General features: G+C 52.0%; 1 protein-coding gene across 2 annotated transcripts in view; it reads right to left on the bottom strand.

Moving 5' to 3' along the window:
* The window catches only part of kif9 (kinesin family member 9), a 200,068-nt gene that overhangs the window by 13,412 nt on the left and 159,151 nt on the right, over nt 1-27,505 (bottom strand). For both annotated transcript variants that reach the window (XM_038808916.1, XM_038808917.1), the window contains exons 17-18: nt 21,926-22,134; nt 10,044-10,223 (exon numbers count right to left, since the gene is read on the bottom strand). In XM_038808916.1, the coding sequence (XP_038664844.1) occupies nt 10,044-10,223; nt 21,926-22,134 (389 nt within the window). The remainder of the gene's footprint in view (nt 1-10,043; nt 10,224-21,925; nt 22,135-27,505) is intronic.

Raw genomic sequence — 27,505 nt, 5'->3', positions numbered from 1 at the left:
AATGTTGGGCACATTGGTGGGGTGTTCCCCGACGGCCATGTTGGCAAGATCGCCAGCGGTAGTCAACGGCATTTAGTGCTAAGCCCCCACGAGCTTCTTGCCTTTATTGGCTGTCCCGCCATCCGATTCGCAACACAGCTTCTTGCCGCTAACATAGAACATAGAACATAGAACAGTACAGCACAGAACAGGCCCTTCAGCCCTCGATGTTGTGCCGAGCAATGATCACCCTACTTAAACCCACATACCCGTAACCCAACAATCCCCCCATTAACCTTACACTACGGGCAATTTAGCATGGCCAATCCACCTAACCCGCACATCTTTGGACTGTGGGAGGAAACCGGAGCACCCGGAGGAAACCCACGCACACACGGGGAGGACGTGCAGACTCCACACAGACAGTGACCCAGCCGGGAATCGAACCTGGGACCCTGGAGCTGTGAAGCATTGATGCTAACCACCATGCTACCGGAAGGGGGAAGCTGCTTTTAAATGTTCCCTCACCACTTACTTCCAGTCAACACACAAATATGGCAGCTCGCAGACCTGTTCCCGCTTTGGGGAATCTGACCTGGCCAGGCTTCCCGATATTGTGAGTGAGAGGCAGGGCATCCCGTTTCTCCAAGGGGTTCGGAGGAAAAGCAGCAGGGTCAGCAATGCCACCTGGGAGACAGTGCGCTGACTGTCAGTGCCAGCAGGGTCAGCAATGCCGCCTGGGAGACAGTGCGCTGGCTGTCAGTGCCAGCAGGGTCAGCAATGCCGCCTGGGAGACAGTGCGCTGGCTGTCAGTGCCAGCAGGGTCAGCAATGCCGCCTGGGAGACAGTTCGCTGGCTGTCAGTGCCAGCAGGGTCAGCAATGCAGCCTGGGAGACAGTGCGCTGGCTGTCAGTGCCAGCAGGGTCAGCAATGCCGCCTGGGAGACAGTGCGCTGGCTGTCAGTGCCAGCAGGGTCAGCAATGCCGCCTGGGAGACAGTTCGCTGGCTGTCAGTGCCAGCAGGGTCAGCAATGCCGCCTGGGAGACAGTGCGCTGGCTGCCAGTGCCAGCAGGGTCAGCAATGCAGCCTGGGAGACAGTGCGCTGGCTGCCAGTGCCAGCAGGGTCAGCAATGCAGCCTGGGAGACAGTGCGCTGGCTGCCAGTGCCAGCAGGGTCAGCAATGCCGCCTGGGAGACAGTGCGCTGGCTGTCAGTGCCAGCAGGGTCAGCAATGCAGCCTGGGAGACAGTGCGCTGGCTGTCAGTGCCAGCAGGGTCAGCAATGCCGCCTGGGAGACAGTGCGCTGGCTGTCAGTGCCAGCAGGGTCAGCAATGCCGCCTGGGAGACAGTTCGCTGGCTGTCAGTGCCAGCAGGGTCAGCAATGCAGCCTGGGAGACAGTGCGCTGGCTGTCAGTGCCAGCAGGGTCAGCAATGCCGCCTGGGAGACAGTGCGCTGGCTGTCAGTGCCAGCAGGGTCAGCAATGCCGCCTGGGAGACAGTTCGCTGGCTGTCAGTGCCAGCAGGGTCAGCAATGCCGCCTGGGAGACAGTGCGCTGGCTGCCAGTGCCAGCAGGGTCAGCAATGCAGCCTGGGAGACAGTGCGCTGGCTGCCAGTGCCAGCAGGGTCAGCAATGCAGCCTGGGAGACAGTGCGCTGGCTGCCAGTGCCAGCAGGGTCAGCAATGCCGCCTGGGAGACAGTTCGCTGGCTGTCAGTGCCAGCAGGGTCAGCAATGCAGCCTGGGAGACAGTGCGCTGGCTGTCAGTGCCAGCAGGGTCAGCAATGCCGCCTGGGAGACAGTGCGCTGGCTGTCAGTGCCAGCAGGGTCAGCAATGCCGCCTGGGAGACAGTTCGCTGGCTGTCAGTGCCAGCAGGGTCAGCAATGCCGCCTGGGAGACAGTGCGCTAGCTGTCAGTGCCAGCAGGGTCAGCAATGCAGCCTGTGAGGCAGTGCGCTGACTGTCAGTGCCAGCAGGGTCAGCAATGCCGCCTGGCTCCAGCAGCCCAGTGGTGACAGCCACCCTCCAATCCTGGAACCAACTGCGGCAGCAACTTGGCCTGACCAAAATGTCGAACAGGGCTCCCATCTGCAACAACCATAGGTTCACACCAGCACTGACTGACGCCACCTTCAAAAGGTGGAGGCAGGACGGGGGGACACTGACAGTCAGGGACCTATACACGGACGACAGGATCGCAACACTGGACGAACTGACAGAGAAATTTCAGCTAGCTGGGGGGAACGAGCTACGGTACCTGCAGCTCAAAAACTTCCTACGAAAGGAGACAAGGACGTACCCACAACCGCCACGACAGACACTACTGGAAGACCTACTGGACGCAAGTATCCTAGAGAAAGGGAACTGTAGTGACATGTATGACCGACTGGTAGATAGGGACGACACCGTACTGGACGCAACAAGAAGGAAATGGGAGGACGACCTGGGGATGGAGATAGGGTGGGGACTCTGGAGCGAAGCACTGCATAGGGTCAACTCCACCTCCACGTGCGCAAGGCTCAGCCTGACGCAACTAAAAGTGGTACATAGAGCCCACTTAACAAGAACCCGTATGAGTAGGTTCTTCCCGGAGGTGGAAGACAGATGTGAACGGTGCCAAAGAGGCCCGGCCAACCACGCCCACATGTTCTGGTCTTGCCCCCGACTCGTGGAGTACTGGACAGCCTTCTTCGAGGTTATGTCCAAAGTGGTGGGAGTGAGGGTGGAGCCATGCCCGATAGTGGCGGTCTTCGGGGTTTCAGAACAGCCAGATCTATTCCTGGGGAGGAGGGCGGACGCCCTTGCCTTTGCCTCCCTGATCGCCCGCCGTAGAATCCTGTTTGGCTGGCGGTCAGCAGCACCGCCCAGAGCTGCGGACTGGCTGTCCGACCTCTCGGAATCTCTCCAAATGGAGAAAATCAAATTTGCCATCCGAGGGTCGGACGACGGCTTCCACAGAACGTGGGAGCCATTCATGCAACTGTTCCGGGACCTATTTGTGGCCAATGTACAAGAGGAAGAATAGTCGGGGGAAGGTAGCGGGAGGGGGGGGGGGGGGGCTACAGGTTCGGTACGGGGGTTCGATGGCTATCTAAGGCCCAAAACCAAACTAAATAAACATGTTGAGGGGGGGGGGGGGGGGGGGGGGGCGGGCGCAGTTACTACTACGAAGATGCTTACCTGTAAATATGTATGTTAATTTTTGCGTGTTTGTTTGTTGTTTTTTTTTTTTGTTCTTTTTCTCTCCTAACAATTTGTAATTTGTTCAATATAAAATATGAAAACTGAATAAAAACATTTATAAAAAAAAAGCAATGCCGCCTGGGAGACAGTGCGCTGACTGTCAGTGCCAGCAGGGTCAGCAATGCCGCCTGGGAGACAGTGCGCTGACTGTCAGTGCCAGCAGGGTCAGCAATGCCGCCTGGGAGACAGTGCGCTGGCTGTCAGTGCCAGCAGGGTCAGCAATGCCGCCTGGGAGACAGTGCGCTAGCTGTCAGTGCCAGCAGGGTCAGCAATGCAGCCTGGGAGACAGTGCGCTGGCTGTCAGTGCCAGCAGGGTCAGCAATGCCGCCTGGGAGACAGTGCGCTGGCTGTCAGTGCCAGCAGGGTCAGCAATGCCGCCTGGGAGACAGTGCGCTAGCTGTCAGTGCCAGCAGGGTCAGCAATGCAGCCTGGGAGACAGTTCGCTGGCTGTCAGTGCCAGCAGGGTCAGCAATGCCGCCTGGGAGACAGTGCGCTAGCTGTCAGTGCCAGCAGCATGACCAGGAGGACAACCGTCCAAATCGGAAGAAGACCAACAACCTGCACCGAGCTGCAAAGGTATGTGTGGGGAAATTTTAAACCAAGTTTTGAAAATATTGAAAGTCAAAACAAGTATTAGTTGGGTTGTAGCTAAGATACAAGCTCGTATTCTGAATCAAGGTCAGATTATACATTTGCAGTTGGCGGTGGCAAAAGTGAAATGTTACACCAGCCTTTCAGAATCCAGACTGCAAATGCGCACAGCCAATATGTTAGATACCAGTGTGAGTGCTGATATGGAGCACCATTCAGAAGTCACAATTCATAACTTGTCAGGCGATAGAGGGCATAGAGGGGAGCAGTACCAGAGAATGCAGGTAAACACGTCTTGGTGCATGTCTCTCTCTCTCTTTCTTCTTTGTTCTCTTACAGTGTTCTCTTTCTTTTGCCCTGCTGGCCTTTTGTTTCTTTTGTTTGTATTTTGAAAGTGTACTAACCAGGTTTTTGCAATAAACTCAATCTCAAAATACCACCTGTCTCTTATTAGAAAATAAGAACTCCTAGAATTTGGCACTGTGAGCAGGATCGCGAGTGGGAAACAGAATCAGTGATCTGGACATCGAGCCTATATCAGGCCCTGGATGTAAGGACACATATTTATGAAAAACATGTTTTCAGTTGTTGTTTAGACTCGGTAAACCCTCTTACGCGAACTTGAACTTGTCCGGTATGGTAGTTGGCTCAACAGACGTCCGGATTTTGGAGGTATACAGGATAGATATACTGGCCTGGCTGAAAAGGCTCACAGCTCGAGTCTAAACAAAAATAATTGGTATTATGGCAGAGGAAAAGGACAAACAGTTGCCAAACACAGTCTAAGGCGGGCAAGCCCCGCCGGACGTTTCCATAGATGAAATCCTTTGGCAATTGAAAGAGTACATAGAGCTGTAGTTTGACTTATCCAAAACCTGTACAGAGATTGAGGAAAAGTATGGTACCTCGACAGGGCAATGATCCTTGGAAGATATCAAAAGGATCTGGAGGAAAACAACCTGTATGAAAGAAAAGCAACAAACCAAATGGACCCTAGTTGTTATTGACCACGTTCAACAGCGAAACAAAATTATGAGTCAATCCCAACATGATCGTGCACTGACTGTTGTGAAAGAACAACTGAGGACAGTAAGTCAACAGTTAAAAAAGGATCGGAAAAGTTAGAAGCCGAAGTAACAGACCTTAAGTCTGAAGTAAAGGAACTTAAGTCCGAAATCAAGTCCAAAATCAAAGAACTGAGGAAGCAATTGCGCCAAGAAACAGTAACACCACCGAAAAGGTCACCCCTCAGGTCCCCCATGAGTAAATCGTCCCGTTTGTACCCATGCCTAGCAGTAATAGACAGCGGGACAGCGAAAAACGCAGTAACGAAGCCGGTCTAGAAACCGATTCTGAGTCCTCTAGCGACTCTAGTGGAGAAAGTAGTTCAGAGGAGGAAACCCCCTCAGCACAGTTCAATCCTCTGAAGAAAAGATGGGTTAAAATTAAGTCAGAAGAAACTGCTGATGAAGGTGACAAGAAAACAATTAAAGTTAAATACGCCAGTATTTTCACCATATCCCAGCGAACCTGGAAAAAATTGGCAAGTGGTCTAAAGAATTGCCACACCCCAAGAAAGGGAGAATGAAAACATGGAAACAGTTGGAACTTTTAAAGGGCATCTATAATCTCCACCCATGGGATTGGGTATAGATCCTGACGGGAATGGTACCTGGGCAATATGGGAAGAAATTAAATAAAGAGGTCTGAGTCGCCCTTGGGGACGCAGAGCAGCAAATAGGAGGAGGATGGGCTGCGATCAAATACTGCCTACAGGTTTTTAGCCCAGCAAAAACGGACTGGGGAAAGATCGTGGCTTGCCAGCTAAAGGGGGCGGAGGAAGTGTTAGAGTATGATGAGCGATTCAGATCTGTCTGGTTGGAACAATGGCGAATGAACAATGAGGGACCCGAAGATATGGATGACCGATAAAAGTTGCCTTCGTCGCTCGATTAAAGCCAGAACTGGCAAAGATGCTGAAGGTCACTCTGCCCGGATGGGAGACCCGAGAAACAACATTTGCAGTATTAGCAGTGGCGTGCAGAGGGGGGGGGCCGACGGTGCATTGGCCCCGGGCATCCATTGGATGGGGGCATCCAATCAGAGAAGGAAAAAAAAAAAAAAAATTTTTTTTTTTTTTTTAAATTTTTTTTAAAATTTAGATTACCCAATTATTTTTTTCAATTAAGGGGCAATTTAGCGTGGCCAATCCACCTACTCTGCACATTTTTTGGGTTGTGGGAGCGAAACCAACGCAGACACGGGGAGAATGTGCAAACTCCACACGGACATTGACCCAGAGCCGGGATCGAACCTGGGACCTCAGTTCCGTGAGGCAGTTGTGCTAACCACTAGGCCACCGTGCTGCCCCAGAGAAGGATCAGGTTTCTGAAATTCTGCGTTACGTTCATATTGATGAAAACAGAAAAGTAGAAATAAAGGAGACATTTCTGGGATTTTTTCAAGTCAACAAGAAAGATGCAGTCAGCCTGGTAAATAAAATTCAGGAAAAATTGGAAGAAGACAAAATTTCCATGAATGACTGTCGTGGTCAAGCATATGATAACGCAGCAGTTATGGCTGGAGTGAGAGGAGGTGTTCAACAAAAAATTCTTGAAGTTAACCCAAAAGCTGTGTTTGTGAACTGCGAGAACCACAGCCTCAATTTGTCCTGTGTCCATGCAAGTGAGGTGCAACCTGTTGTTGTTACATTTTTTGGCATTCTAGAAAAACTCTACTTTTTTTTCTTCATCTACTTCTCGTTGGGAAGTGTTAAAATCATTTGTCACTCGGACTGTGAAAAGACAGTGTGACACAAGATGGAGTTCCAGCCATGATGCTGTGCAAGTAATCCACGAAGAGTGTGACAACGTTATTGCAAGCCTTCAACACCTGCTGGAAGGAGAATTTTCAAGGGAAACTAAATCTGATGCAGGATCGCTACTGAACTCTATTCAACAGTTCCCGTTTATAGCTTTATTAAATTTTTGGTACTCAGTTTTATCATCAGTGGATAAAGTCTCAAAACGTTTGCAGGATCCGAAAATGGGGTTCCATGAAGCTTCTTGTGATTTGAGCGGACTTATTCATATCTTGAATTTGAAGAATGACGAAATTATCCACAATGCAATAGATTTAGCCAATGAATATTATCAAAATTGGGAAATACCAATTGCACGAACAAGGAGAAGAAGAATAATGCCTGGAGAGTCAGCAAGAGATAGTGGACTGATGGCACAAGAAGAAATGAATAGAGTAATGGTTGAGATTGTGAACAGATTAAAAACTGAAATTGAAGACCGCAGTGTCCGTCTTCAAAGACTCAGTGACCGATTTTCTTTTCTTCTGAACTTGAATTCAGGAGTGATTGAAGATGAACAAGAAAGAGAGAAATTAAAAAAGGAATGTTCAGACTTTGCAAATTATTATGACAATGATGTGGTTGCAATTCAGTTATATGACAAAATTATTGATTTTGTGATGCTCCTTCGAGCTGGAGGGAATAGAGTTCCCCCTGATCCTAAAGATGCTCTGGAGTCTTTACTGCAGTATGGGAGGGATGTCTTTCCGACGCTGTGAGTTTCATACAGATTACTGCTTACAATCGCATTTTCAGTCGCAAGCTGTGAAAGGTCATTTTCAAAACTGAAATTAATAAAAACATATCTGAGGTCTTCTATGTCACAGGAGCGACTGACCAACCTGGCTTTAATAAGCATTGAAAAATAATTTCTCACAGCTGATGTAAAAAGTGAAGTAGTTCAGGTGTTTTGTGACAGGAGGTATCATTTGGGGAAAAGAACTTAATAAATTTGATTGATTTATATTAAAATCGAATAAAGCGTTTATTTCATGTTTCATCTGTGTTTATATATTCAAAATGTTTTCCTTTCTCATAATATTTCTCAGTATATTAGGCCTTATACTTGAGTCTTTGGGGCATACAATCAAGATTTGCCCCGGGCATCACCAGACCTCTGCACGCCACTGAGTATTAGTGGATTGTTTAACCAATTAGACCGGGTATGGGAGTTAATCTTTGAACCATGCAGGCAGAATAGAAACCCAAGGATCCGAGGAATAACAACACACAAGAAAAACGGCCTGGAAAGTCTTATCACTGCGGAAAGAAAAAGGACGACAAAAAGACGTCAGGGGAATAGCCTGACACACAGACCAGGTACGCCCTCTGGTGGCGATGACCTGGTGCAAAGATTCAAGCAGCTTACACCACAGCAACAGAAGGAGTTGCTGGAGGTTGCAAAAAACTAGGGGAGCCCACCCTTGATCTCCCAGCACCTCTCCTGGCACTGATCCAACAACAAGGATGGGAGATCAAGATGTAGACTGTCTCCTGGATACAGTAGCGACCCCTTACCCCCCTTTTCACACCTCCAATGCCCATTGAAACCTGCTCACCAGGCTCCAATGTCTGCAGCACCCCCCCCCCCCCCCCCCCCAACCACACCTCCGCTCACTAGCTGACTAATGCTAGTGCGGGGGCCCCTGCCCCTGCCCAGGCCCCCATCCCCTCCCCCTGCCCATTCCCAGGAAAACAACTAGCAAAAACCCGACGTATCCCATGCAGCCATACACATTTCAGAAAAACAACAATAATAACTTCACCTCTATAACAGCGTGAAGTAAAAATATAAACCAAAACTGTATATATACACTCTCCCAGCTCCTCTTCCCCAGTCCACAACTCATCAGTCCCATTCCTCACTTCTGCCCAAGCCTTTCGCCTTCACATATACCTCCGCCCCCTCCACCGTCTCAAAACAGAAGCCTCTGGAGTTGTAGATCATCCTCAACTTCGCTAGATACACCACGCCAAACCTCAACCCACTGTTGTACAGTGCCGTCTTCACTCGGCCGAAAGCTGCTCGCTTCTTTTGCCAGTTCCACTGTCAAGTCTTGGATGCGAACACCAGTACCAGCCCACTGCTCCTCCCACTGATTTCCCCAATTCAGGACCTTCTCCTTCATATGGTACCTATGAAAACAAATGATCACTGCTCTTGGCAGCTCATTCAATTTTTGTTTAGGCCTCAACGACCGATGAGCCCGGTCCAGTTCATACTGAGAGGGTTCCTCTCCCTTCCCCATCAACTTCGTCAACACATTGGGGAAGTACTACGTCGGGCTCGGGCCCTCCACCCCCTCAGGCAGGCCCAAAATTCTCAAATCCTGCCGCCTCGAACGGTTTTCCAAGTCCTCCAACTTTGCTCGCAGCCCCTTGTTGGCCTCGACCACCCTTCACAGCTCATCCCCCATCGAGGTGAGCTGATCGCTGTGCTGCGATATGGCCTCCTCCACTCCCTTCATCTTCTCGCCCTGCTCCTGCACCTCGTCCAATGCCTTCGACACAGCCATCTTCACCGCGGCAATTGCCTCCTCCACCAACACCTTCAATGCCACCGTCACCTCCATTCTCAACACCTCCATGTGCTTCGCAAACTGCTTCTCCAACTCCAAGGACATCACCTCAGTCACCTTCTCTGCTGTAAGCAATGCGGCCCCACCCAGCTACCCAGCCTCCGCCGTCTTGTCAGCTCCTGGGCTGGCCCTTTCACTTGGTGGTGAACCTTCACTCCCTCCCTTCTTCACGGCAGTTTTCTCCTGACTCTTCGACATTCTTTGCCTTCTTTATGCCTTCTTACACTCGTTCATTACAAATTGCCCCAAGAACCGGGCATTAAAACTCTTAAAAACAAGCAGGAGCCACCCAACGTGCGACTTCTCCTCTACATGCCGCCACCATCGGAAGTCCCTCGCAGAAAGCATTCACAGAGGACCTATGCTTTTCTATTCTAATTGGTTTTGTAAGAGTTATATTTAATAAAGTAACTTACTAAGTCTCTCAGAAATGCCTCAAAATATCTCAAATGCATGGAGCTACTTTGTAGTCTTTTACTGTGCAAAGCAAATTCCTGCAAATCCCACCATGAAGAATAGATAGTAAGTCTGATATTGGTTCAGAGGGATATGTTGGCCAGGACACCTTCCTAATCTTCTTTCAATAGTGGTACCATTTCTTTATCATCCACCTGAGCCAGTGAAATAAGTAGTCTCATCATATATACGGATATTTCAACAATACAGCGTTGCCCTTAGGTGAGCATTCAGTTTGAGTAATTTACATCTAGTTCTGTTTTATAGTATTGATGTTCCTGATCAATGTAATTGCTGCTGTTGAATCCCAGCACATTTTTGGGCTGTGTCTTCCCTTACCTGTCAGCAGCCGTAGCCTGCACTGGTCCACCAGTTTTAGGCAGTATTGAACCTCCACCCGCAGGTCTCGCAAAGTATCAAAGTCTTGCCGGTAATGGTGTTTCAGATCCTTCAGCTGCATGATCAAGTTGAACTCATCTTCATCGATTACGGGGTCACCTTGTTCATTCACGTACTCACCTGTTAGATTTAGAAAGGACTAACAATGAAACATGTTTGGGTATTTTCAGGCTATTGTCCTTAGTAACAACTCAGTTATAAGCACAATGACTTCTTTTGAGGGTAATAAATGACAGTGAGCCAAGTGCAACTCTGGTAATGATTTGTACAGGACCATCTGAAATATATGCAGCTTAAAAGGTAGTTGGTATAGGGGCGGGTCAGGCTCATGGGGCAGGGCCCGGTGGCATGATGATGGTGGATAAGAAGGGGGGGGGGGGTGAGAGAACCCCAGTTAGGACAGTCACGTGGAACGTGAGGGGGTTAGGAGGTCCAGTCAATAGGTCACGGGTGCTTTCCATCTTAAAAGTTTGTAAGCCGATGTGGCAATGCTGCAGGAGACTCACTTGAGGGTGAAGGACCAGGTGAGACTTAAAAAGGGCTGGGTTAGCCAAGTGTTTCACTCTGGATTTGACGGAATGGCTCGAGGGGTAGCGGTAATGGTCAGCAAAAGAGTATGGTTCCAGATGGAGAATGTGGTTGCAGATCAGGGGTTAGCTATGTGACTGTGGCAGGGGCGCTGGAGGGGAGGTTAGTGGCGCTGGTAAGTGAATATTGTCCCAATTGGGACGATGTGAGATTCGAGAAGATGATATTTGGGGTCATCCTCGACTTGGGACACACACAAACTGATAGGGGGGGGGGACTGGAACTTGGCGCCAAGGTTGGACAGAGTGCAGTAGCCAAGGTTGCACAAGTCACGGCCACGCTCATTGGTCCCATCGGGGGGGGGGGGGGGGGGGGGGGGGGGCGAAGGCGTTGGCTGGGCTAATCGTGGAAATGGGAGGGGTGGACCCTTGGAGGTTTCTGCACCAGGGGAGCAGTAGTACTCATTTTTCGCAGCAGTATACTCGCAGATCCAAGTTTTTTTTTAATAAACAATTTTATTGAGGTAGTTTTTGGCTTTATAAACAGTTACAGACATCATCAGAAAGAAAGCAAAAAAGGCAAAAATGTGCAAACATCCACGTACTTTCAATACTTCCATCGTAACATATTGCACAAGCCCGCTCCTCTCCCACCGGTACTACCCGCCATATTTTCCCTCCTACTCTACTCTACCCCCCCCCCCCCCCCCCCCCCCCCCCCCCCCCACCCCCTGCTGACGCTCACTCTCCCGCAAAGAAGTCAATAAATGGTTGCCACCTCCGGGCGAACCCCTGCACAGATCCCCTCAAGGCGAACTTAATTTTTTCCATACCCAGGAAACCCAACATGTCCCCAAGCCACCACTCAGTCTTCGGGGGCTTTGAGTCCCTCCACGCCAATAGTATTCGTCGCCGGACTATCAGGGAAGCAAAGGCTAAAACATCGGCCTCGTTCTCCCCCTGGACCCCCGGGTCTTCCGAAACCCCAAAAATTGCCACCCCTGGACTCATCAGCACCCTTGTTTTTAGCACCTGGGACATGACCCCCGCAAATCCCTCCCAGTACCCCCTCAGCTTAGGGCATGCCCAAAACATGTGAACGTGGTTCGCTGGTCCTCCCGCGCACCTAGCGCATTGGTCCTCTATCCCGAAAAATTTGCTCATCCGAGCCACCGTCATATGGGTCCGGTGAACGACCTTAAATTTAATCAGCCCAAGCCTAGCACATGTCGCGGTCGAATTTACCCTACTCAGGGCCTCTGCCCACAGCCCATCCTCCATTTCCCCGCCTAGCTCCTCCTCCCATTTAAGTTTCAGTTCCTCTGTCTGGGACCCTTCCTCCCTCATGAGCACCTTATAAATACCCGAGACTCTACCCTCCCCTTCTTCCCTCCTAGAGACTATTCTGTCTAGGATCCCCATTGGCGGGAGGCGTGGGAAAGATGGGACCTGTCTACGAACAAAGTCCCGCAACTGTAGGTATCTAAAGTCATTTCCCCTTACCAACCCAAATTTCTCCTCCAAGCTCCTCAAACTCGCAAAGCTCCCTTCCAGGAACATATCACCCACTCTTCCCGCCCGCCGCCATACTCGGAACCCCCCATCCATACTCCCGGGGGAAAACCGATGGTTGTCGCAGATTGGCGCCCAGACAGACGCCCCCATCTCCCCTACATGCCTCCTCCACTGGCCCCATATCCGCAGGGTCGCCACCACTACCGGGCTGGTGGTGTACTTGGCCGGCGGCAGCGGTAGAGGAGCCGTGACCAGGGCTGCCAAGCTGGAGCGCCTGCACGAAGCCGCCTCCATCCGCTCCCAAATAGACCCCGTACCCACCATCCACTTCCTTATCATAGCGATGTTGGCCGCCCAGTAATAATTAATCAGACTCGGCAAAGCCAGCCCTTCCTCGCTGCGGTTCCTCTCCAACATCGCCTTCTTCACCCGCGGGGATTTTCCCGCCCAGACAAAGCTCATGATCATCCTGTTAACTCTTTTGAAGAAGGACTGTGGGATAAAGATCGGGAGGCACTGAAAAATAAACAGAAATCGAGGGAGGATTGTCATCTTTACAGTCTGCACCCTCCCTGCCAACGACAGCGGGAGTGCATCCCATCTCCGAAACTCTACCTTCATTTGCTCCACCACCCTGGCCAAATTTAACTTATGCAGCCTGCCCCAGTCTCGTGCCACCTGGATTCCCAAATACCGGAAATTTTCCTCAACCAGCCTAAACGGTAGCCCTCTCAATCTGTTCTCCTGGCCCCTTGCCTGGACCACAAACATTTCACTCTTGACCGTATTTAATTTGCATCCTGAGAACTGGCCGAACTTCCTCAGCATTCCCAGTATACTTCCCATCCCAGCCACTGGGTCCGACACGTACAGGAGCAGGTCGTCTGCATAAAGAGAGACCCTATGATCAACCCCGCCCCTCACCATCCCCTTCCATCCCTCTGCGGCTCTCAGCGCAATCGCCAGCGGCTCTATGGCCAGCGCAAACAGCAGCGGGGAGAGCGGGCAGCCCTGTCTGGTCCCTCGGTACAACCTAAAGTACTCTGACACTTCTCTGTTGGTCCTGACGCTGGCCCTCGGGGCCTGATATAATAATTTGATCCAATCCACCAATCCCTCCCCGAACCCAAACCGTCCGAGCACCTCCCATAGATAGTCCCACTCCACCCGGTCAAAGGCCTTCTCGGCGTCCATTGCCACCACTACCTCCACCTCCCTACCCACTGGGGGCATCATTATCACATTAAGTAATCTTCTCAGGTTGGCTGCCAGCTGCCTACCTTTCAAGAACCCAGTTTGATCCTCCCCAATCACCTCCGGTACGCAGTCCTCCATTCTAACCGCCAGTACCTTTGCCAGGAGCTTGGCTTTTACATTAATCAGGGAGATTGGCCTGTAGGATCCGCAAGCCTCCGGGTCTTTACCCCGCTTCAATATCAGTGATATAGTGGCTTGTGACATTGTCGGCGGCAGGGTCCCTCTGTCCCTTGCCTCATTGAAAACCCTCGCCAAGACCGGGCCCACCAGCTCAGAGAACTTCCTATAGAACTCTACTGGGTATCCATCCGGCCCCGGGGACTTCCCCGACTGCACGGCCTTTAGGCCCCCCAATACCTCCTCTACTCTAATCGGGGCCCCCAGCTCTTCCACTCGCCCCCCACCTACTGTTGGGAAGGTTAACCCGTCCAGAAACCTTTTCATCCCCTCCGGTTCTTCCGGCGGCTCCGAAGTATACAGCTTACGATAGAAGTCCCGGAATACCTTATTCAATTCTGCCGGGTCCTCCACTTTGCGCCCCCCCCCCGTCCCTCACTCTACCTATTTCCCTGGCCGCCTCCCTTCTCCTGGGTTGCTGCGCTAACAGTCTGCTAGCCTTTTCCCCATGCTCGTACACCACTCCCCTCGCCTTCCTAAGCTGTTCCACGGCCCTACTCGTGGATAGTGCCCCCAGTTCCGCCTGTAGTCTCTGCCTCTCCCTGAGTAAAACCTCCCCCGAGGACTCCGCGTGCTCTTCATCTATCCGACCCATTTCCCTGACCAATCTATCCATCTAGAACATAGAACATAGAACAGTACAGCACAGAACAGGCCCTTCGGCCCTCAATGTTGTGCCGAGCCATGATCACCCTACTCAAACCCACGTATCCACCCTATACCCGTAACCCAACAACCCCCCCCCCCCCCCCCATTAACCTTACTTTTTTTTTTAGGACACTACGGGCAATTTAACATGGCCAATCCACCTAACCCGCACATCTTTGGACTGTGGGAGGAAACCGGAGCACCCGGAGGAAACCCACGCACACAGGGGGAGGACGTGCAGACTCCACACAGACAGTGACCCAGCCGGGAATCGAACCTGGGACCCTGGAGCTGTGAAGCATTTATGCTAACCACCATGCTACCCTGCTGCCCCAAGTCTGCCTCTGCCCGGTCTGCCTTGGATCTGTGGGCCCCAATTGAAATCAGCTCCCCCCGCACTACTGCCTTTAGCGCCTCCCACAGGGTCGCCGCTGAGACCTCCCCCGTGTCATTCACCTGCAGGTAATTTTGCATACATCTCCGAAGCCTCTCGCAGATCCCCTCCGACAGCAGTCCCACGTCTAATCTCCATTGCGGGCGTTGGTAGCTCGCTCCTCCGATCTGCAGGTCCACCCAATGCGGGGCATGGTCTGAGATAGTAATTGCCGAAAATTCCGTGTTCTTTACCTCCCCCCTACAGTCCCTGCTTAGTACAAAGTAATCTATCCTAGAATATACTTTATGGACGTGCGAGTAAAACGAGTAGCTCCTTCCTGTTGGCTGTCTATCTCTCCAGGGGTCCACTGCCCCCATTTGCTCCATAAACCCTTTCAGCTCCCTTGCCATTGCTGAGAGTCTACCCGTTCTGGGACACGACCGATCCAAAGTCGGGTCAAGGACCATGTTAAAGTCCCCTCCCATTATTAGCCTGCGAGAATCCAGGTCCGGGATCTTCCCCAGCACTCTTTTAATGAAGTCCACGTCATCCCAGTTCGGGGCATATATATTCACCAGCACCACTCTTCTCCCCTCCAGTCTGCCCCGTACCATCAGGTATCTGCCCCCCCTGTCTGCGGATATGCCCTCTGCCTCAAATTGCACGCGCTTGTTGATCATGATTGCCACCCCTCTGGACTTCGAGTCCAAGTCCGAGTGGAAGACCTGGCTAATCCAGCCCTTCCTTAGCCTGGTCTGGTCAGACACTTTCAGATGTGTCTCCTGCAACATAATTACGTCCGCCCTCAGAGCCCGCAAGTGCGCAAACACCCGCGCCCTCTTAACCGGCCCATTCAGTCCCTTGACGTTCCAGGTGATCAGCCTGGTCGGGGGGCACAACCCACCCCTCCCCACCCCGCCGGTCAGCCATAGCCTTTCTCGGGCCGGCCCCCGGCCCGTGCGTCGCGCCATTCCTGGCCCGCCCTTTGGCTGCCCCCCCCCCCCCCCAACCACATCCACCGATACCCCCACCCCTGCCATCCACTGGCTGTGACCTCCCCCCCACCTGACTCCCTTGACTAGCCAATCTGCTAGCCCGGTGACTCAACACTCCGGCGCCTTCCTGTCTCATTCCCATTGTTTCCCCATCCTCCTCCCCACTCCCTGGCGCCCCATCCCCCTCTCCAACCCACTGGAGCAAGCCGGCTCCAGTGTCTTCCGCGAGCTGCACCAAAAAGTACAAATCAGCCCAAACAGGAAAAAACAGAAAAAAGAGGAAAAAGCACAACAAAAAAACCAACAAAACAAAAACCCCCCATAAGAAAAAAGAGAGACAACAAAAAAGGGTTAACCCCCCAAACCAATGTCCATGAACAAAGGAAAGAGTCCCAAATGTTCCGCTTGGCCCCTTTGGCCCAGCAAACCGTTGAGCAGCAGTCCAGGCCCATTCGGCGTACCTTCACACGGTAATCCTCGGGCCCTAATTCGCGTCCTTGGGGCCTCCTTTCGGGACCAGCCCCTGGTTCCTCACAAAATCCATCGCTTCTTCGGGCTCGGAGAAGTAGTGGTGTTGACCCTGGTGCGTGACCCATAGGCGAGCTGGGAACAGCAGACCAAACTTCACGTGCTTCTTGAACAGCACCTCCTTGACATTCTTAAAGGCTGCTCGCCGCCGAGCCACCTCCTGGCTTAGGTCCTGGTAAATGCGGATAACATTGTTGTTCCACGTGCTGCTCCTGGCGCTCTTTGCCCACCGCAGCACCCGCTCCTTGTCCACGAACCTGTGGAACCTAATCACCATCGGGCGGGGGGGGGTCCGCCCGTCCGCCCCTGCCTTGCCTGCACTCTGTGCGCCCCCTCCAGCTCCGGCGGTCGCGGAAAGGCTTCGGCCCCCATCAGCTGCTTCAGCAGGTCTGCTACAAACGCTGCAGCATCAGCTCCCTCAGCCCCCTCCGGGAGGCCGACCATCCTCAGGTTGTTCCTGCGGACTCTATTCTCCAGCTCCTCCACTCTGTCCAGCAGTCTTCTCTGCCGCTCTTTCAGGCCGTCAACTTCTAGCGCTGCAACCGTCTGCGCATCCGCCTGCTCCTCCACCGCCTCTCCCAGCTCCTTAACTTTAACATCCTGCGCATCCAGCCTCTGGTTCAGCTGATCCACCGCTTTCTGGATTGGGTCCAAGTTGTCCCGCTTCCGCGCTTCAAAACTGGACTTCATTACCTGGAGCATGTTATCCAGCGCCTGCTGGATTGCTGAGTCCGGGGTCCGTGTGTCCACCATCTTAGGTTCCAGGTAATTTTCTTCAGGTCCTTGTCTCTGTCCCTTTTTCTCCTTCTTCTGCCTTCTGGACTCCCGCTGTTACATGTGCCGCAGCCCGCTCCTCAGCACTTTCGCTGCCGCCCTCCTTTGCCCAGCTCCTTAAATTTTACCTACTGGGCATCTGAAGTGGGTCCAAGTTGTCCTGCTTCAGCGACTCCAAAACTTTTTTTCTTCTCCTGGAGCAAGGAAGTTCCGTGGGTCCGCCATCTTGCGTTTCAGGTCAGTTTCCTCTGCTCCTTGCCTCCGTCTCTCTCTCTCTTCCCCTACCTGCTGGCCTCCCACGATTCCATCAGCTGCAGCCCGCTCTCCAGTTCTTTCGCGGCAGCCTTTTTGCCGCCCCCGTGGTCCCGCTATCGCGGGGAATCAGCCCCAAAGCCCCGCCGGAGTGAGAGCCCGCCGAATGTGCAGCTCACTCAGGCATCGCCGCCACCGGAAGTCGCAGGTCCAAGTTTTGTGGTGTGGAAAGCTTTGCTGGCTGAGGTTAAGGGGTCGGAGTACTCAGCAATTGCAGTATCAGATCATGCTCCGCATTGGGTGGATATGGTACTGGAGAAGGGGGTAGTACAGAGGCTGGGGTGGAAATTAGATGTGGGACTTTTGGGGGACCGTGGGCTCTGTGACAAAATTGAAAAAGTAATTGAAGAATATGTAGGTTTCAACTGGACGGATGAAGTGTCGAAGGCAGTTGTCTTGGAGGCTCTAAAGGTGGTGGTGAGGGGTGAGGTGATCTCGTTTAAGGCCAGGGTGGACAAAGAGGAGAGGTTGGAGTGGCAGAAGGTAATAGATGAGATACTGGAGGTAGATGGGAGGTATGCAGAAAATGGGGACCCGGAGAAGTTGGAAAAGAGGAAGGAACTACAGGCGAACTTTGACCGACTATCTACCAGGAAGGCGGTGCGCCAACTGAGGTGGGCAAGAGCTGCAGTTTCCAAGCATGGAGAGAAGGCGTATGTTAGCATGTCAGCTTCGGAGGGAGGCGGCGGCAAGGGAAATTGCTCATGTGGGGGACAGGGCAGGGAAGTTGGTGGTGGCTCCAGATCTGGATCACAAATAACATCAACTCGAGATATTTTTCTCTCCACCGTGGGACTAGGCAGGGATGTCCTATGTCCCACCTGCTGTTTGCACTCGCGGTTGAGCCGTTGGCCATCGCAGTAAGAAGTTTGGGGGTATGGAAAGGGATAGTGCGGGGAGGGGATAGAGCATATGGTGTCCTTATATGCCGATGACTTGTTGTTATATGTGTCGCAACCGCCAAGCGTGGAGGCCTGGATCAATGCCAAGCGTGAAGGCCTGGATCAATGATATGGCGGGGTTCATTAAATTGGAGAGGGTGAAATTTGCCCTGAGGGGATCAGTACAGGGGTAGGGGTTTTTTAGACGGTGGCAGCCTTTCCTTGACTTCCTGGCAGAACGGTAGGAAAATAGGCCGGCAACAGCAACAACCCGGGGAGGGAGGGAGGGGAGGGGTGGGGGGATTGTTTCGGTGGAGGGGAGGAATGTGTACATGTGTTTGTTGAATATGCCGGGTGCTAACCTATTTCTTTTTGTAATTACTTGGGGAGGGGGTTTTGGTTTTGGGGGTTTTTCTTTTTTTTCCGTTTTTGTTGTTTCTTGTTTTCTTGTAATACTGTTTTCTTGTTGATATTTTCTGTTTTTGATATTTTGTGAAAATCTCAATAAAAATTATTTTAAAAAAAAAATGTGTCGCAACCAAGTGTGTCAATAGGGGGAATATTGGAGCTGCTTCAGTGTTTGGGTCTTTCTCGGGGTACAAATGACATCTAGACAAGAGTGAGAGTTTTGTGGTGTTTCGGCCGGAGGTGGTGGCAGGGGTGGGGGTTGCCATTCCGTAGGGCAGGAACTCACATTAGATACCTGGGGGTGCAGGTTGCCTGGGAGTGGGGTGGGGGGGGGGGGGGGGGGGGGGGTGGGGTGGACTCCGCAGGTACAACATTTCTAGTTTGGTGGGGAGAGTCAAAGCCGACCTGGCAAGGTGGGATGGTCTCCCTCTGTCACTGGCAAGTTGGGTACAGGCGGTTAAAATGAACGTGTTGCCACAATTTCTGTTTATTTTCTAATGCCTGCCGATTTTCCTGCCAAAGGCATTTTTTTGAGAGATTGAAGGAATGATTAACTCATTTATATGGGGAGGGAGACTGGCCAGAGTTAGAAAGATGCTGCTACAGAGGGGAAGGCAGGCAGGGGATTGGGGGTCTTCCGAACCTGATGTATTATTACTGGGCGGCGAATGTGCAGAAGGTGCGGAGTTTGGTCAGAGGGGTTGATTCCCGGTGGGTCAGAATGGAGGAGAATTTGTGTAGGGGGTTGGGATTGAAGGCACTAGCAACAGTGCCGCTCCCGATGGCCCCGGGGAAATACTCAGGGAGTCCGGTTATAATGGCTTCATTGAGATTTTGGAGGCAGTTTCGCCAACACTTCGGGTTGGGGGCAGGGCCAAGGGAAATGCCGATTTGGGGGACCACAGATTTGAGCCAGGGAAGTGGGACAGAAATTTTCGGAAATGGGAGGAGAAAAGGATTAAGACACTAAAAATTTGGCCGGGATTCTCCGGTATCCGGCGGGTGGGCTGTACCGGCACCAAAGAGTGGTGTGACCAACTCCGGCGTCGGGCCGCCCGGAAGGTGCGGAATCCAAGTGGTGCCATAGGGCCTCCGCTGGCCGGCGTGAGTTGGCGCATGCGCAGGAGCGCCAGCGTAGTCCCAGAACCGCTGCCATGATTCCTGCGCATGCGCAGTGGGTTTATTCTCCGCACCGGCCATGGCGGAGCTTTACACAGGCTGGCGCAGAGGGCCGCCACGGTACAGGCCAGTCCGCAGATCGGTGGGCCCCGATCACTGGCCAGGCCACCTTGCCCCCCCCGGGGGCCGGATCCTCCCCCCCCCCGAGGACTCCGCATGCCGCTCTCGAGCCAGGTGGTTCCACCAATAGAGACCTTGTGTAATTCACGCCGGCGGGACTGGCCGAAAACCAGCGGACGGAGAATTGCTGGGGGGGGGGCTCCTGCCAACGGCCCCCGACCAACGCGGTGCCATCCCCCGCCAAGAAAACGGCACTGGAGAATTCGGCAGCCGGCGTCGGAGCGGGATTCACGCCGCCCCCCGCCAGGTCGGAGAATCCCGCCCTTTGGTTCTTGGGGTTCGGTTTGCAAGATTGTAGGAGCTGGAAGCGAAGTATGGGCTGGAGCAGTGGGAAATGTTTAGACACATGCGGGTTCAAGATTTTGCCAGGAAGGAGATACAGAGCTTCCCAGTAGAGCCGGCTTCCACATTGCTGGAGGAGGTACTGACGACAGGGGGACTGGAGAAGAGGGTAGTGTTGAAGGTGAACGGGGCTATTTTGGAAGAGGAGAAGGCATCACTGGAAGGGATCAAAGCAAAGTGGTAGGAAGAGTTGGGAGAGGGTATGGAGGAGCTCTGGAGAGTGAACGCCTCCATTTTGTGCGCGAGGTTGAGGCTGATACAGCTCAAGGCGATGTATAGAGTGCACCTTACAAGGGCGAGGCTGAGCGGCTGTTTGAGGGGGTAGAAGATGCGTGTGAACGATGGGGGGGGGGGGGGCGCAAATCACGTTCATATGATTTGGTCCTGTCCAAAGCTGGAGGATTACTGGAAGGAGGTTTTTAGGGTAATCTCGAAAGTGGTTCACGCGAAACTAGACCCGGGCCCTCGGAAGGCCATATTCGGGGTGTCAGACCAGCCGGGGTTGGAAACGGGTGCGGAGGCAGATGTTGTAGCCTTCACCTCGTTAATCGTCCAAAGGCGGAGCCTGTTGGGATGGAGAGCAACCTCTCCACCCTGTGCCCTGGCGTGGTTGGGGGACCTGTTGGAATTCTTGACTCTTGAGAAGATTAAGTTTGAACTGAGGGGAAAGATGGAGGGAATCTACAGTTCATGGGCATTATTCATTATGCACTTTCAAGAATTGGATAACATCGAACATTAATGGGGAGGGGAATTGGGAGGGTTGGGGGGAGGGGGACTGTCTGTGTTAATGGTGACTATGGGTGATTCCCGATTCCTTTTTGTTATTTGTTTATGTTAACATGCGGGCTAATGTTTGGGGTTTGGTGAGTGGGTGGGATAATTGTTGTTGATATGGGGATTGACATAGCATTCGTTACTGCTTATTGTTTATTTTGGTGGGTGCAAATGTAGGAGAAAATGTGAAAAAGGAGGAGAATGAAAATATATTTAAAAAAAGGTAGTTGGTAATAAACTATGTTGGTTATTGCATCTGATCTCTGGCTGGCATTCTATTATTTGCTGCATTATCCAACGAACCATTCTTCATGCGCGAGCCTAGAAAGTGAGTGGTAGAATCACCATTCTGGCGATCGAGTTCTGCACCAGCCCTCCGAAGGAGCACCCTACCTAGGCCCAAACCCCACACCATCCCTGTAACCCCACCTAGGGCGAGGCCAGCACGGCCACTAAATCGAGGCCCTGATGTTTATACATATCTTTTATTGAGTTTAGTATTTCCGTTACTAGGCTAGTATTCTTCAGAATGTCTTTTCAAATCCCACAATGCCAGTTTGATTATTTGAATTCGGCTTTAAGAAAAAGGGACAATGAAGCACCTGGATTGTCACAGGAGTGAAACCAGTTTTCTAATGTCCTTCAGGGAAATAATCTGTCATTCTTAATCACTATGGCCTGAGTGACTTCAGTCCCACGCCAACATAGTTGGCTCAAGTACCCTCTGGACTGACCTAGCAGGCCATTCAGTTTCTACCTCCTCAGGGCAATTAGGGATGGGAAATCAATAATGATCTCTCCAGCGATGCCCATGACCAGAAAATGAAAATAAAAGGTAAGTACAGTATTAGTTGGGGTAACAGGACAATAATGAGTAGGAACTGTATGATAATTGCAATGCCACTACAGGTGCCTCAGTTGAGATCCGCTAATTCAGCACAATGTGAGGAACCAAGTCATTTGTAATGGGTGACTAAGAAGTTGCACACTTCCCTTGTCACATTACCTTGGTCCCGATGATCTCGTTTCTTGAGGTTAAGTGCCCGGTTAGTGATGTCAATTTCCTCCTTGATGTTGTTGATTCTCTCAGTCAGGTCCTTCTGGCTATTCCTCTTTTCACTGAGAATACGCTTATTCTCAATCAAGATGCGGTTAATTTCCCGTCCTTTCTCATGTTTAAACATATCAAACATCAAAGCTTTTGGTGGCGGAGTGCTGCATAACAAAAATGGAAAACAGGAATTAGAAATAAAAATAAAATAATTAGCCCTGATTGGTAGGATTGGAGGAAAGAAGGGTGACCACCAGGCAGTCCAAGAGGAACAGGCAGGTAGTGCAGGAGTCCCCTGGGGTCCCACTCTCAAATTTCTTTTCCATTTTGGAAGCTGATGAGGGTGCTGGTTCCTCAAGGGAGTGTAGTCACAGCCAAGCTTCTGGCTCCACAAGCAGCCTCACTGTACGGGAGGGGAGGAAGAAGGAAACATAGGTAGAATGAAGGATGTGGTTTTCCATCAAGAATTCAGATAGCTAGACAGCAGATTAAAAAGCAGTACCTCAAAAGTTGTATCTCTGGATTACTCCCGGTGCTAGATGCTAGCGAGTACAGCAATAGGAGAATGGAGCAGATGAATGCATGTTTCAAGAGTTGGTGCAGTAAGAAGGGTTTTAAATTCCTGGATCATAGGGACCATTTCTGGGGAAGGTGGGACATGGACAAACGGGATGGTCTACACCTGAACCAGAATGGGACTGACATCTTTGTGGCTGGGCTTGCTAGTGCTTTTGGGAGGGGTTTAAACTAATTCGGCAGGGGGAGGGTATAGCAATTAATAAACTGATCAAATTAATAACAGGATTAGATAGACAGGGCAGGAGGTGGTGTGCCGTAACTGTAGCATGTGGGAGAACATTATGATCACTATTTGTGGTAAGCTTGAGGAACTTTGGCGCAGAGGTTTTGAATTGGTACCTAAGCCACAGATAATGCGGGAAGGGGGGAGTAGTTTCCTTGACACTTAGTCCCACGGGACAGTCACAGTTTGACCAATGGTCAGGGACCAGAGGTTATGACTAGAAATCAGGTAGGTATGGGAATTCAGGATGAGGAACAATGCACTTTCAGGTTGGCAGGCTACAACTAGTAGAGTCCTTCAAGGATCAGTGTTGGGGCCTCAACTATTTACAAACTATATTAATGATTTGGATGAAGAGACGGAGAGAAATGTATCAAAAGTTTGCTGATGATTCAAAAGTAGGTGGAAATATATATTGTAAGATGGGCAGCACGGTAGCATTGTGGATAGCACAATCGCTTCACAGCTCCAGGGTCCCAGGTTCAATTCCGGCTTGGGTCACTGTCTGTGCGGAGTCTGCACATCCTCCCCGTGTGTGCGTGGGTTTCCTCCGGGTGCTCCGGTTTCCTCCCACAGTCCAAAGATGTGCAGGTTAGGTGGATTGGCCATGATAAATTTCCCTTAGTGTCCAAAATTGCCCTTAGTGTTGGGTGGGGTTACTGGGTTATGGGGATAGGGTGGAGGTGTTGACCTTGGGTAGGGTGCTCTTTCCAAGAGCCAGTGCAGACTCGATGGGCTGAATGGCCTCCTTCTGCACTGTAAATTCTATGAATCTGCAAAGAGATATAGATAAAGTGAGAGGACAAGTTATGGCAAAGTGTGAGGTTATTCACTTTGGTTGTAAGGATTAAGAGCAGGTTTTTTCTAACTGTGGCAAACCTAAAATTCAGAGGAATTTGGGTGTACCCATATAAGGAACACAAAGTTAAAATGCAGGAATAACCAATTAGACCACAATCAGTAAGAATAAACAACAACACCTCCTCCACAATAGTCCTCAATACCGGGGCCCAACAAGGCTCTGAACTTAGCCCCTTACTGTACTCCCTGGACAAACACGTGGCAGAATTTGGTTCCAACTCCATCTACAGGTTTGCTGACGACACGACCAGAGTGGGCCGGATCTCGAATAACGACGAGTCAGAATACAGGAGGGAGATAGAGAACCTAGTGGAGTAGTGCAACGACAACAATCTATTGCTCAATGCCAGCAAATCTAAAGAACTAGCCATTGACTTCAAGAAGCAAAGTACCCCTTGTCAGCATCAACAGGGCCGAGGTGGAGATGGTTAACAGCTTCAAATTCCTAGGGGTACACATCACAAAAAATCTGTCCTGGTCCACCCACGTCGACGCTATCACCAAGAAAGCACAACAGCGCCTATATTTCCTCAGGAAACTAAGGAAATTCGGCATGTCCACATTAACTCTTACCAATTTTTACAGATGCACCATAGAAAGCATCCTATCTGGCTGCATCACAGCCTGGTATGGCAACTGCTCGGCCCAGTGTACACAGCCCAGTCCATCACACGAACCTGCCTCCCATCTATTGACTCTATCTATACCGCCTGCTGCCTTGGGAAAGCGGGCAGCATAATCAAAGACCCCTCCCCCCTGGCTTACTCACTCTTCCAACTTCTTCCATTGGGCAGGAGATACGAAAGTCTGGGAACACGCCCGAATGGATTCAAAAATAGCTTCTTCCGCACTGTTACCAGACCCCGAATCAACCCTCTTATGGACTGACCAGATTAATACTACACTCCTGTATGCTTCACCCGATGCCGGTGTCTATATATTTACATGTGTACTGATGTGACCATCAATTCACTAGAGACACGATTGGAAGTAAACTGTGGTTTTAATAGTCTTACAACTGAGCCTGCCTGCGACCAGAAGAACTGAGAGCAGGCTCACGGCTGCAGCACGTTATACTTCCGGTAGTGGGAGGGACCATGGGAGGAGCCATGGGCGGAGCCAAGGGTGGAGCCCTGTACAAGCTCCTCATCTCCCCCTATGGGCAGAGTCACGCAACGGCTCACATACAGAGCCCACAAGGACATAATACAATGCAATGCAACACAGTGTGAATTACAATACAGTATGAATTCACCACATTCACCCCCTGTAAAATAATCAAGTACGGCGGGGGTGACGGTTCTACAAGTTGAGCCGGTCCGGTGGCCGAGTTGTCCTTTGGGATCGGCGGAGCACCGGGGTTGCAGCGGCTTCGGGTTGCTGGGTAGTGACGATCGGTGTGGGTATGAGGGTGGACTCCGGGGGTGTTTTGGTCCGAGCTTCATTCCTGACCAGTGCGACGAGCGAAGGGGGGCGCAGGAAACCTATTGGCGCAGGTGTGCCGAGCGTGGGCAGGGAACCTATAGGCGCAGGGGCGCAGGGCGTGGGGGGTTGGGTGGGGTGTAGTGCGAGGGGTACCTCGGCGGTGGTGGTGGTGGGTCCTGCAGGCGCCGGGTCCTGGAGGGAAACGGTGTCCTGATGGCCGTCGGGGTGTTCAATAAAGGCGTAGTGGGGGTTCGAGTGAAGCAGTATCACTCTCTCTACTAGCGGGTCTGTTTTGTGTGTCCGGGCGTGCTTCCGGAGGAGAACTGGTCCTCAACCAGGATGGGAGTGAAGCCCCCGTGGTAGTGCCCCTAGATAAAAGAAATAATCGTTCATGAGGGGTCTGGTTGGTGGCGGTGCATAGGAGGGACCTAAGAGCATGGAGCACGTCGGGGAGGACCTCCTGCCAGTGGGAGGTCGGGAGATTCCTGGACCGGAGGGTCAGTAGGACGGTTTTCCAGGCCGTCGCGTTCTCTCTCTCCACCTGCCCGTTCCCCCTGGGGTTGTAGCTGGTAGTCCTGCTCGAGGCGATGCCCTTGTCGAGCAGGTACTGACGCAGCTCGTCGCTCATGAAGGACAAACCCCTGTCACTGTGTACGTAGCTAGGGAAACCGAACAGGATGAAGACACTGTGCCGGGCTCTGATGACTGTGTGGGAGGTCATATCGGGGCGCTGGATGGCAAAAGGGAAGCGGGAGAATTCGTCGATGACGTTAAGAAAGTACACGTTTCGCTTGGTCGAGGGGAGTGGCCCTTTGAAATCGATGCTCAGGCGTTCAAAGGGCCGGGAAGCCTTTACCAGGTAGGCCTTGTCTGGTCTATAGAAGTGCGGTTTGCACTCCGCGCAGATCGGGCAATCCCTGGTGATGGCTTTTATCTCCTCGGTGGAGAAAGGCAGATTTCGGGCTTTGACGTAGTGGGCGAGCCGGGTGACCCCAGGGTGGCAGAGGTCATTGTGGATAGCCTTCAGGCGGTTGTCTTGCCCGCTGGCGCATGTGCCGCAGGACAGGGCATCTGGGGGCTCGTTGAGCTTCCCCGGTCGATATATGATATCATAATTATAGGTGGAGAGTTCGATCCTCCACCGCAAGATTTTACCGTTTTTTATTTTGCCCCTTTGCGAGTTGTCGAACATGAAGGCAACCGATCTTTGGTCGGTGATGAGGGTAAACCTCCTACCTGCGAGGTAGTGCCTTCAGTGCCGTACGGCTTCCACAATGGCTTGAGCTTCCTTTTCGACTGAGGAGTGTCGAAGTTCCGAAGCGGAGAGGGTCGAGGAGAAGAAGGCTACTGGTCTCCCTGCCTGATTCAGAGTGGCGGCGAGAGCGACCTCTGAGGCGTCGCTCTCCACCTGAAAAGGGACGGATTCATCCACCGCCCGCATGGCGGCTTTGGCGATGTCCTCCTTGATGCAGTTGAAGGCCTGGCGGGCCTCAGCTGACTGTGGGAAGAGTGTGGTCTTAAATAGTGGGCGGGCTTTGTCCGCATACTGGGGGATCCACTGGGTGTAATAAGAGAAGAATCCCAGGCACCTCTTGAGGGCCCTGGGACAGTGAAGGAGAGGGAGTTGTAAGAATTATGTGGATGCGTGGGTTTGAGTAGGGTGATCATTGCTCGGCACAACATCAAGGGCCAAAGGGCCTGTTCTGTGCTGTACTGTTCTATGTTCTAATACCGCACAGTCCTGCCTCAGAAGTCCAAATATTGGAAACGCATCTTCAGTTCGTGAACGGCATACGGTCGGGTCGGGGCCCAGGACTCCGTTTTCCACGACATAGCCGAGGATGGCTAGTCTGGTAGTGCGGAACACGCATTTCTCCGTATTGTAGGTGAGATTGAGTTTCTGGGCGGTTTGGAGAAATCGGTGGAGGTTGGCGTCGTGGTCCTGCTGATCATGGCCGCAGATGGTGACATCGTCCAAGTACGGAAACGTGGCCCGCAGCCCGCAGGTCCACCATTCGGTCCATTGTTCGTTGGAACACCGAGACCCCATTCGTGACGCCAAAGGGGACCCGGAGGAAACGGAAGAGGCGGCCATCTGCCTCGAACGCCGTGTAGTGGCGGTCCTCCGGGCGGATTGGGAGCTGGTGGTAAGCAGACTTCAGATCCACCGTGGAGAATATGTGGTACTGGGCGATCTGATTGACCATGTCTGCAATTCTGGGGAGGGGGTACACATCGAGGTGCGTGAACCGGTTAATGGTTTGGCTGTAATCAACCACCATCCGGAACTTTTCCCCGGTCTTGACGACCACCACCTGAGCTCTCCAGGGGCTGTTACTGGCCTCTATGACTCCCTCACGTAGGAGCCGCTGGACTTCGGCTCTAATAAATACCCTGTCCTGCAGGTTATACCGCCTGCTGCGAGTGGCTACATGTTTGCAGTTAGC

The sequence above is a fragment of the Scyliorhinus canicula genome, chromosome 10 (genome assembly GCF_902713615.1).
Source record: "Scyliorhinus canicula chromosome 10, sScyCan1.1, whole genome shotgun sequence".
Taxonomy (NCBI): Eukaryota; Metazoa; Chordata; class Chondrichthyes; order Carcharhiniformes; family Scyliorhinidae; genus Scyliorhinus; species Scyliorhinus canicula.
Note: the sequence above shows the minus strand (reverse complement) of the source record. Positions and strands in the feature narration are given on the sequence as shown.